This window comes from Oncorhynchus gorbuscha, linkage group LG01 (assembly GCF_021184085.1).
Source record: "Oncorhynchus gorbuscha isolate QuinsamMale2020 ecotype Even-year linkage group LG01, OgorEven_v1.0, whole genome shotgun sequence".
In the NCBI taxonomy this organism is placed as follows: Eukaryota; Metazoa; Chordata; class Actinopteri; order Salmoniformes; family Salmonidae; genus Oncorhynchus; species Oncorhynchus gorbuscha.
Genome location: NC_060173.1, coordinates 49,121,131 through 49,133,309, shown reverse-complemented (window position 1 = coordinate 49,133,309; position 12,179 = coordinate 49,121,131). Strand labels below are relative to the sequence as shown.

Here is a 12,179-nt window from a genome sequence, read left to right as displayed (position 1 = left end):
TATGTAACCAAACCAAACATAACATATCATAAAAATATTTACCTATTTATGTTGACTATGTTACGTATAGTGTATGAGACCAGCCTGGCTATGCATGTCTTGAGGGAAGGAACATGCCACCTTGCACTTTTGGACTAGGCAAACACTCTGAGCATGAATTATATGAATTCGTCCTAAATAGTCCCTGCACGCGTTTTCATGTGTGGTCACGGGTTATGGTGATTTGAAACAGTCAATTGAAATAAACTGTTCAGTTTGTACAGCAACAACTAACAACCATCAGAGAAGCATTAGGTAGCACAGAGTTGAAAAACCAATCACCGTCGTGTGGGAGTACTGGGTGATTCCATGAGACAAGAAACGCGCTCGGGCTTCCTGTGGTGTTTTTTCAGCACTATGAGCAAAAGCTTGCGCCGCATTGGTGTGGCAGTGAGAGCGCGAAGGACCTGATCTCAGTAACCCGCAGGTAAGTCCTACTTAATTGTTGAATTTCTAATAACTATTTATTCTGCGATATGAATCATGTTCTTTTTTTTATGTGTTTAGATTTTTTTGTTTTTATCTTCTACTTTAGCGATAGCCTACAGACTTGAAATTAAGAATATCAGTTTTCGACACTCACGCTTACAGTCATTCACCCAAAGTCACATTTTGACCTGTTAACACAGGGTATGCTTGTGATATGTCTTTCTGGTAGGTACTCAAAAACATGGTCAAAAAAGTGGCCCCATTGAAGGAAACACTGATGCAAAAAAATGCATGTTCATTTTGTGTCGTTATGCATGTTTCCAGCGCATTTCTGTCATCATCAGAGTCCAAATCGATCGAAAGGGAGAGAGAGTAAAAGTTAAGAAATGTACAATGCAAACCACTGAATATACTATCTGATAAAACAATCCCAGAGTGAAATTCTCACCTTTCAATCATCATGCTCATTGATCATATTGCACCTTCATCACAAGTGTACATTTTTTATTTTGAAAATAGGGTGCAATCAAGTCTTCAACAATAAAAATAATTCATTTTGATAACTTTATAAAATGCATTAATTAAAAAAAAATTAGGCCTATTAATTGCAAAAACTATTATGCCTACATTTGATTGATATAGCTTTTGTTTGCAGTGATGGGTGAATGAGCAGGGGCACACCACATTTTCACAGCCCACAAGGTCTGAGCAATGACTCAAATAACTTCCTACAATTCTAAAAACAATTCCATAGGAAAATAGAAAAATTAGACTTTTATAGCTAATCTCATGCTATTCTACACCTTTTGCCATGAGGCTGAGACAACATGTTGCTGTTGATTCAACCAGTGTGTTGAATCAAAGTGGGAGGAGGCTGCTTAATCGTCACCTGTGGGTCAAATCTTCAAGTCAAAGCCTTTTAACATTTTGACTGGCTGTTGCCAAGTTGTTGCTTTTTGTGTGTAGTCATTTAAAGATAATATATGCTCTGCACTTAGATATTGTAGTTGATGAGTGGGTCCCAATTGTTGGGTTGAAGAAAACGTTATGGACTCGCTGGGTTATGGGTTGATGCTGCATGTCATTACGGTAGTCTACAAATAAGCCTGTTGGTATATAGCAGTGTTACTCACCATTTTTGTAAGAGGGGCACTTTGGGTTGAGACAATCATTCACCATTGTACTTTTTCTTCAAATATGATCAATTATCAATTGAGAGCAGATTCATAGCAAAAGAGCACATGCAATTGATTTGATGTACAGCACATCACAAAAATATACATACACACATCAAATAGGCTACATCACATGTATAAGACCCATATTAAGGGTTACCTCGGTAGTTGGATGAGCAAAAATGTCCTTTCTGCTCCTTGATTGAATTCATTCAAAATGTATAATCTGTTGTTGCTATCCTTGTGAGGCAATCCAGGTGTGCATTGGTATGTCTGTTTCTCTGTTTCTGTTTCACAATGTTCATTGTTGAGTCCCTTCTCCTTCCCTCACATGTTTGGGGCGCTGTCAGTGCACACAGTTGCCAGATTTGACCAGTCAATATTATTATCAACAAAAAATGTAACAAGGGCTTTCAGAATATCTTCTCCTCGTGTTTGTCCCTGAAGGGGTGGTAAACATAACATTTCCTCTCTGAACGACTTGTTTTGAGGGAACACATAATTGGGCAATGTCACTTACATCAATGCTTTCGTCAAGCGCAATACTAAAACACAGCGCCACAATATGTCAGTAATCAGTTGCTTAGCGATGTCCTCGCTGATGTCTTCTATGCGTCTTGTTGTGGTCGAGTCTGAGAGTTGCAGTCCTTTAATTCATTTTCTTTAAAATATTTTCCTTGTTTGTGAAATTAGCATAAAATATTTCCACTGAGGCCAAAAAACATTTGACAATCTCTGCATCTGTGAAGGCCTTCTTGTTTCTTGCGAGTATCCAAGCAATCTTATATGTTGCTTCTGTCGTTTTCTCTGCAACAATGTTAGATCTGTCCATTATTTGTTGTTGTCCTTTGAGCTGTCCTTTGAGTTGGATATGTTTCGTCAAAGTGGGCATGGTGTGACTGGAAACGTTGCTCTAAATTTGCTTGTTTAAAACAATTGACTGCCTGCTGGCAATGAAAACAAAATGGGCTAGTCCCATTATGCATTCTAAAAATTACTTGTCTGTACATTTCTCTTGGAGCTTTCTGTGTTCTTCTTGAATCGACCGTATCCTTCTCTTAACCACCGGAGCCACGTTAGCTACGTTAGCTAGCTGCATTTCCCAGCCGCCATCTTCCTGATTTTCCTGGTTCTCCGGTGGTTGTTCGTTCATAGCTGTCAAGTTGTTTTCCAACTCTCCCCCCTCATTTTCATTGTCAGTAGATTTACGTTCCTTTTTTACAATAAATCAATCCATGTCTACCAGACTGCAAAATTAGCTAGTTGCAAACTGATATGTATTGGTCGCTGGCAGTTGCGTTCTATTTCGGCAAACGTTCTATTTCGGCGTTTCTGTTCAACAGCAGCGCTATACTCCCATCTATCTGCCGTCCAGGGAACAATAGATACATTAAATGAAGTGATTCAGGCCTGCATTAAACACATTGAATTGAAATTGTATCATTGTTATGTATTATGAAAAAAAGAAAATCACTGTGAGCCACAAATGCGGCCCACTGTCCGAGCAATGAGTACCACTGGTATATTGCCTGCCATGCCAACCTCTTAGAAGTTAAGTCCCCTATTTAGGACTTTGAGTGGTTCTGGACCGGTTCCGACTGACCTTTTGGTGTACAAAGAGCTCTGTAAACATTGCAGTGCCTTATAGTGCCAGCAAGCCCCATCTGTCTGCTTTCTTCTACCACTCTGTCAGTGGAGCTGACTTGAATGGGCTTACCCCCCCCCCCACACACACATTTGCATAGGCCAGAAAATGTGACACGTCACTCCCTTTCCAGACAAATAATAGATTTAATCTACCTCTGAAGGACGAAGCCCAGCCTTGGAGATAGCATATTAAAGGGGACAGTCTAACCAATCCAACAGTTGTGATTATTCAGACAGATTTTAAACTCTCAACATGAAAAAAAATGTAATGTTGTTTATAATTTGATTGTTACTGTATTTGGAAAGCATTTGTCCTTTACCCAAGGAAGCATTTCAGTCACTTACCACACTTTTGTTGAATAGGAAAACAATATTTTAGTAATATATCTACTATGTACTTGATCTTGTGTCCTCAAAAGTGAGATTTTTTTAAACTTTGGGGTATCATTTAGGCGAAAATCGACATTTTCTCATTACGTTCAAAAGTTTTAGTTCAAGAAATGTGTCATGTTCTCAATACTCAGAATATCCATCATAAATTAGTCGGCTACTAGCATAGAACAATACCTTTTGTGAGGCTAGAACAACTCAACCATTTATGATGGAAATGTTTGCATGCCCATCTGGAGTTTAGGAGGTGGTTAATAATTTTGCGCCGTTCACCACAGAAGGGAACGTGCAGCACAGGTGCATGCATTCTTAGGCCTATTCATGCTATGCTACATATGGTTGTTATCGACATGCTTCATTTGTGCAGCGATGGGTTCTTTTAAAGAGTTACAGATCAATTGTTTTATAACTGTAAAAAAACATTATTGTTTGGTATTTTTACATTTGATATTTTCTAAAGAAAAACAAGTATTTAGACCAATGTAGGAGTGCACAATGCACATCTTGCACATTTTTCTCTCACTGCCATGTTACTCTTTGGGATGAGAGTGACTGGCTGGGGAGGGCACACACTGTTTTCCCAGGTAGCAATCAGTATCTGGTTAAAAGGTAAGAACGATTAGAGTAAGGGCCGGAGCTGTCTGACAGCTATGTCACACAATTGTAATGTGCACATGAAGCCTCCATTGATCAGGCGCAACATTTGTATGATTCTGTAATCACGAGGGGCACTCTAAAGAGAATTGTCATTTGTACCAAAAAGTATCGTAAATAAGTGTGGATAATGAGTTTTTATGTAGGCAACAATGAAACAAAAGACAGTAAGCCAACCTCTCAGTTCCGGAAGAAAGGACGGGCATGTTTTCATTTTACAGGCTAGCAGCCAGCGTGCGCACACACACACACTGTTTCTGTCATTGTCATCGATGCTATTGTGCGGCAATATATCTGTAAGGCTGTAGGGTATGTTGCTGGGTCGATTCTTATGTAGTTTACTGTATATCTATGGATTATGTAAAACACATATCTATGGATTATGTAAAAAACATCACAGCAATTTAAATTCACATCAGGGTAAGGATAAGAGTCATTGCAAATGCAATAGCTTACTACATGATAATACACTTCTTTGATGTTTTTATCAAGCACAGTCTCAGCTTTGTAGACAGAGTTTTTGCAGATGTGCGTATGTTTGAGGAGTTCACAGTTTAAGGAGAGATTCCTTGCTGTGTCATGTGGATGTTTGTTGTGTCTGCCCCTTTGTGTGTGTGTGTGTGTGTGTCTGTGCATGGGTGCATGCTTATGTGCAGAGGCATTAAAATCATTCCCTGGAGGTCTGGCATACTGCTGGTTTTCTATTCTACCTAATAATTCATTGTATCCACTTGGTGTCCCAGGTCTAAAACAGTCCCTGATTAGAGGGGAAGAATGAAAAAAGCATTAGAACTGACTTCGAGATCCAGATTTGAATTTGATGCCTTTAGTGTGTCGTGTGCACATACACCACATGACCAAAGGTTTGTGGACACCTTCTTGCCTACCATCTCATTCCAAAATCATGGGCATTAATTTGGAGTTGGTCCCTCCTTTGCTGCTATAACAGCCTCCACTCTTCTGGGAAGGTGTTCCACTAGATTTTGGAACATTGCTGCGGGAACTTGCTTCTATTCAGCCATGAACATTAGTGAGGTCAGGCACTGATGTTGGGCGATTAGGCCTGGATCTCAGTCGGCGTTACAATTCCTCCCAAAGGTGTTCGATGGGGTTGAGGTCAGGGCTCTGTTCAGGCCAGTCAAGTTATTCTACACTGATCTCGACAAACCATTTCTGTATGGTCCTCGCTTTGTGCACGAGGGCATTGTCATGCTGAAACAGGAAAGGGTTTTCCCCAAACTGTTCCCACTAAGTTGGAAGCACAGAATGATTTAGAATGTCATTGTATGCTGTAGCATTAAGATTTCCCTTTACTGGAACTAAGGGGCCTAGCCCAAACCATGAAAATCAGCCCCAACCATTATTCCTCCTCCACCAAACTTTACAGTTGGTGCTATGCTTTGGGGCAGGTAGCGTTCTCCTGGCATCCACCAAACCCAGATTTGTCTGTCGGAATGCCAGATGGTGAAGTGTGATTCATCATTTCAGAGAACTAATTTCCACTGCTTTACACCACTCCCACCAACACTTGGCATTGCACATGGTGATCTTAGGCTTGTGTGCGGCTGCTCGGCCATGGAAACCCATTTCATGAAGCTCCTGAAAACAGTTATTGTGCTGACATTGCTACCAGATACAGTTTGGAACTCTGTAGTGAGTGTTGCAACTGAGGACAGACAATGTTTACCTGCTACATGCTTCAGCACTCGGTAGTCCCGCTCTGTGAGCTTATGTGGCCTACCACTTTGTGGTTGGGCTGTTATTGCTCCTAGACTTTTCCACTTCACAATAACAGTACTTACAGTTGACCGGGGCAGCTCTAGCAGAGCAGAAATTCCACGAACGGACTTGTTGGAAAGGTGGCCTCCTATGGCGGTGCCATGTTGAACGTCACTGAGCTCTTCAGGAAGGCCATTCTACTGCCAATCTTTCCCTATGGAGATTGCATGGCTGTGTGCTCAATTTTATAGACCTATCAGCAATAGGTGTGGCTGAAATAGCCAAATCCACTAATTTGAAGGGGTCTCCACATACTTTTGTGTTATATATATATATATATATATTTTAAGGGGTGTCCACATACTTTGGTGTATATATATATAGTGTATGTGTTTGAGAAAGAGCGGGGAGAAACAGCATATGTGACTTTGCGTGTGGTCGTATGCCTTTCTTATAGAGCGGGGTACGGATTTATTGGATCCCTTGATACAGATGAGCAAAAAACACCTATAAAATAAATACTGAGCTATGCTCCAATTTTTAAAATGATTTTATACTAATACAATTGCTCAGAGATAGAGATTTTGTTTAACAAGTAATCCACCATTGGTGTCTGGGCCAAAGAGCTCTATTTTCATGTCATCTGACCATAGCACCGCCTGGAATTTGCTAAACGGCATTGACACTTGGATTGGAACCGGTGTTATGGTCATATGGTACGTGGGTTTGGTCTTAGAAAGAACAATGCTCATGCAGAAGATACCTAATCCATACTGTAAAATATGGTTGTGGATCTTGATATTATGGGGTATTTTTCTTCCACTGGTCCTGGGGCCCTTGTTAAGGTCAATGGCATCATGAACTTTACAGAGTACTAGAATATTCTAGCCAAAAACCTGGTTGCCTCTACCAGGAGTCTTGGCCGCAAGTGGATCTTCAAGCAAGATAATATCCCCAAGCACACATTTAAATCCTCAAAGAAAAATCAACATTTTGCAGTGGCCATCTCAGTCTCCAGACTGGAACCTTATTAAAAACATGTGGTTTGAAATAAAGAGGGCAGTCCATAAACTCAGTTTAAGCATATCAAGGATTGAGAAATATTTTGTATGGAGGAATGGTGTAAGGTCCCTCCCAATGTGTTCTCCAATCTCATAAAACATTTTAGAAAGAGGATCAGTGGCGATATCTTGCAAAGGGAGGGTGCTGGAGTACTGAAAAATCTTTCTCTGGACAATTGCATTATCATAAGATAATACAATTGTTGCATTTTCTTTGCACACAATATACCTCTGTACTTATTTATTTCATACTGTCTTCTTTATCAAGGGATCCAGTAATTCCGGACCTCTCTGTATATGTTTAATGACTTATGTGCCTGTGTCTAATAGAGAGCTCAACCCTACATTGTGTAACAGATTAATTGTATTTCCCTTTGTCTCACATCACAAACAGGGTCTTTTGAGCATGTGATGCCAAGGATTGCAGAGAGAAATCACCACTGTCCAGCCAGTGTGAGAAACTCAGCCTCTCTTCTCTCCAGCTCTCTTATATCACTCAAACTGCACCCCCTTCCCAGGGATGCCAGGAACATGCATCAGCAGCTCTTTGAAACCAAGAGGTAATCATCCCTAACCCTACCCTGATTTAGAGAGGGGCACCCATGGTACGCCCCACCCTGTGCACCCACCACCAGCTGCCTGCTGCTCCGATCTTCCAGTGCTACACCATCCCTCCCCTGACCCACTATCCCACTCACCCGCACTGCTACCACCATGGCCAGGGAGTCCAAACACCCCTCCCTCTCCCGTTACTGCTTCCTCTTCCTACTGACTACCAAATGCTACTGGCTGTTGGTCTCTGCCACTCAGAAGGTCTCAGACCCGCAGCTGCCTCTGCAGGAGTACGCCCACTCTATCCGGCTGGACGGTGACATCATGCTGGGTGGCCTATTCCCTGTGCACTCCCGTGGAGAGAGAGGAGTGCCCTGCGGGGAGCTGAAGAAAGAGAAGGGCATTCATAGGCTGGAGGCCATGCTGTTTGCCATTGACCTGATCAACAAGGACCCAGAGCTGCTACCAAACGTGACCCTGGGGGCGCGCATCCTGGACACGTGTTCCAGAGACACCTATGCCCTGGAGCAGTCACTGACCTTTGTTCAGGCACTCATCGAGAGGGATGGCTCAGACGTGCGCTGCGCCAATGGGGACGCACCCATCTTTGCCAAGCCGGATAAGGTGGTGGGGGTCATAGGGGCAGCGGCTAGCTCGGTGTCCATCATGGTGGCCAACATCCTGCGGCTCTTCAAGGTGAGGATTCTGTTTCCGCTATTTGAAATTGGGATAGTGTTTATTTTTTCCCATAGTCCATGTTCTCAATATTATTTAAGCTTAGGTTTGACTCAGGCTAAGGTCTAGTCTACTCTGAAGTCTGTGAAAAGGTCAAAGATTTATGACGAGTCATCCCTTCAAGGTTCAGTTGGTTAGCGTAGCAGGCTTTGTTCCGCTGTCTTGGACATTAGAATGCAGATGGCGCTTCCATAGGCTTGGTGGGGTGTCATCATAAAAACATTACAAAACGGCCTTTATTTAGATAACTATTTTCCTCTCCCAAGCTAGTGGCTGGGCCTTTGTTAAAAAATTGAGAGATTTTCTAGACACAACCATCATCATCCTGTCCTGTCCTGTTGCCAATGGGTATTAGCAAGGTTATGGGTTGACAATATTGCTCTGGCATTGAGATGTTTGTCCTGTGTGCTTGGCATGTTCGCTATTGAAGCAGATTAAGCTCAGTTACCCGATACCCCATTAGAATATAGTCAGCGTTATTAAAATAGGTTTTACTTCTAACCCCAGAGGGCTGTAAACTATCAATGATAGCTTATAACAGTTCTTGCATGCCAATCAGGTCTGATGTCAGCAGCTGACCAGTGGTAGACACACGAAAAGGTCAAACCAGTGATGTGAAATGACTGACTACGGTATGGAGTTTTGGTTCCCAGAGGGAAGTGAATGAGATGTATTTTAGCACATAGTTGTTGGAATATGTAGTGTCAGCCTGACAAGGTGTATTGTTCTCAATAGCTATGCATTAGTCCCATTATTTTGTCTGGGCTAACTAAGTGAACTGTCCAAAAGGAAACATATACCATGCCCAGTATTTCTGTGATTTAATTGACCTTGATCGTGATATTGCAGCATATTGCTCTCAAAACAGCATCCTTTGTCTCCCTTCTTTGTAATACAGAAAGCAACTGTTCTGGATCTAAAAATACAATGTGGGAAATGTGATAGACCTGCATTGATATGTTGCATTAATCTAATACAGCCATTATCATTTTCATGGTCAGCACAGATATTACTTACCCAACATGGAGGAGAGTATAAATATTCAGTGATCTGCTTGAGGAGAAAAGGTGAAAGTGGAGAATGACCCGACAGGTTGAATCTCCAGCCTAAAGCAGCGGCATGAGCAATGTCTTGACTGTGAATTAAATACTGATGGAATAGCAGGTAGCATCAGAGGTCAGACCAAGGGAGAGGAAGGGCCTGACAGGCTGATAGATGCTGCCCTAACAAAGTGGATAATGTAAACTATCTGCTAGGTGCAGTACATTATGAACTACAACCCATTGTTTTGAACACAATTAAATGATTTCTCCCAGTTCTTAGTTCAGACCTCCCCACACCCACCCCCCTCCATTTGACACCTCCCGGTCTCAGAAAAAACAACATATCAATGTCTGGTGAAGGATACATTACATCCTGGACACAAAAGCTCAGATTTTACACTCCATTGACTCCACAGGAGGCTGCTGAGGGGAGGAGGATGTCTCATAAGAATGGCTGGAGTGGAGTGGAAGAGATGCGTTTGATGTTTGATACCATTCCATTTATTCCTTTCCAGCCATTACTATGAGCCCGTCCTTCCCAATTAAGGAGCAACCTGTCACCTGTGATTGACTCCCATAAACAAACTGTGCTTTCGTCACTATCGATCCACGTGCTGAGGGGCTGGCCCAATTACAGTTTTAGTAATGGAGTGGATATGTACAGCTTCATCCTCAAGACAAGAGGAACTCTGAATTGTTTTCCCCTAAGTGCTGTTCCGTGATCAGCTTTCTCTTTCACCCAATCCCAACCTTTAACAATTGGGGTTAGTGGTGATGTAGTTGCAGTTTAAATGGATGTAGACCTCGGGGCGATCCCATTGACCTGTCATTCCAAACTGGGTTTCCTCAATTATGTTCAGGTTCCAAGTCACAACAAGTCTGTGCAGGATAAAACCATGTTTGAAGTTCGAAATGGCTCCCTATAGAGTTCCGAAATCCATTAATTCCCATCCAAAGTGTACAAAACCATATGGATTTGATCATCCATAATTTACACACATTCAGTATTACTGTGCACTGTATGTGTAATTTGCTGTAATTAGATTTTGGGACAACAGTGTTAGAAACTGACTAGTGTTAGCCACGAGAAGTAGTTTGGGGGTGGGGGTGCTGCAATTGTTTTCCAGGTTCTTGAAATACAACTTATTTCTATGTGAATTCTGATATGGTTTATTCATTCCTTTTCAATTTTAGTAGACCCTCTTATACAAAGCAACCTACAGTAGGCTAGTAATAGGGGTTGCAACAATTTCGGCAGATCATTTTAGAAAGAGAGGGTCCAGATTGTCTAGCCCGGCTGATTTGTAGGGGTCCAGTTTTCGCAGCTCTTTCAGAACATCAGCTATCTAGATTTGAGTGAAGGAGAAATGGCGGAGGCTTGGGCAATTTGCTGTGGGGGGTGGAGGGCTGTTGATCGGGGTAGGGGTAGCTAGGTGGAAAGCAGTAGAGAAATGCTTATTGATATTCTCAATTATAGTGGATTTATCAGTGGATACAGTGTTTCCTAGTGTTTCCTAGCTTCAGTGCAGTGGGCAGCTGGGAGGAGGTGCTCTTATTCTCCATGTACTTTACAGTGTCCCAGAACTTTTTTGAGTTTGTGCTACAGGATGCACATTTCTGTTTGAAAAGCTAGCCTTAGCTTTCCTAACTGCCTGTGTATATTGGTTCCTAGCTTCCCTGAAAAGTTGCATATCATGAGGTCTATTAGATGCTAATGCAGAACGCCACAGGATGTTTTTGTGCTGGTCAAGGGCAGTCAGGTCTGGAGAGAACCAAGGGCTATATCTGTTCCTGTTCTACATTTTTTGAATGGGGCATGTTTATTTAAGATGGCGAGGAAGGCACTTTTAAAGAATAACCAGGCATCCTCTACTGAAGGGATGATCAATATCCTTCCAGGATACCCGGGCCAGGTCGATTTGAAAGGCCTGCTCGCTGAAGTGTTTTAGGGAGCTTTTGACAGTGATGAGGGGTAGTCGTTTGATCGCGATGAGAAGTGGTCATTTGACTGCAGACCCATTACAGATGCAGGCAATGACGCAGTGATCGCTGACATCTTGGTTGAAAACAGCAGAGGTGTGTTTGGAGGGCAAGTTGGTTAGAATGATATGTATGAGGGTGCCCGTGTTTACGGATTTGGGGTTGTACCTGGTGGGTTCATTGATAATTTGTGTGAGATTGAGGGCATCAAGCTTAGATTGTAGGATGGCCGGGGTGTTAAGCATGTCCCAGTTTAGATTACCTAGCAGCATGAGCTCTGAAGATAGATGGGGGGGTAATCAATTCACATATGGTGTCCAGGGCACAGCTGGGTGCCGGGGCTAGCAAGCAAGCAGAAGGGCCTTAGAGGGACGTCTCAACAGAGGAAAGTCAGTTTTAGTGTCCGTGTGCGGTGTCGTGATGACCAGTCGTGATGGATTAGTAGGGTACCGAGTAGCAGAGAGGTCCAAGTCCAATTGGCAAAATAGGTATCATGGCCCAAGAAATTGGCCAATGGATCTATTCAGCTAACAGTCCAATATGCTCCAGAAAGCTAGCAGCTAGCGGTGACCAGCCTATGTACAATACAGTAATGTACATTTACATTAAGTGGTTTGTAAGGATGTTAAATTAATACTGCACAAAAGGTAGCTGTCATTTGATGTAGGAAAATGTTTTACATAATGCAGATGTGTGTCTTTCACGTAGTTATGCACTTTTTAATGTTAAAGTTTGAGGACAGGGTTTTGTTCTTT

The 12,179-nt window shown here is 42.3% G+C and overlaps 1 protein-coding gene across 1 annotated transcript in view; it reads left to right on the top strand.

Annotated features, from left to right (window-relative positions):
* Positions 1-257: 257 nt before the first annotated feature.
* LOC124010467 (metabotropic glutamate receptor 8-like) overlaps positions 258-12,179 on the top strand; it is a 216,191-nt gene continuing 204,269 nt past the window's right edge. Inside the window, exons 1-2 of the mRNA XM_046322956.1 lie at positions 258-466; positions 7,509-8,362. Of these exons, the coding sequence (XP_046178912.1) occupies positions 7,829-8,362 (534 nt within the window). The 5' untranslated portion in view covers positions 258-466; positions 7,509-7,828. The remainder of the gene's footprint in view (positions 467-7,508; positions 8,363-12,179) is intronic.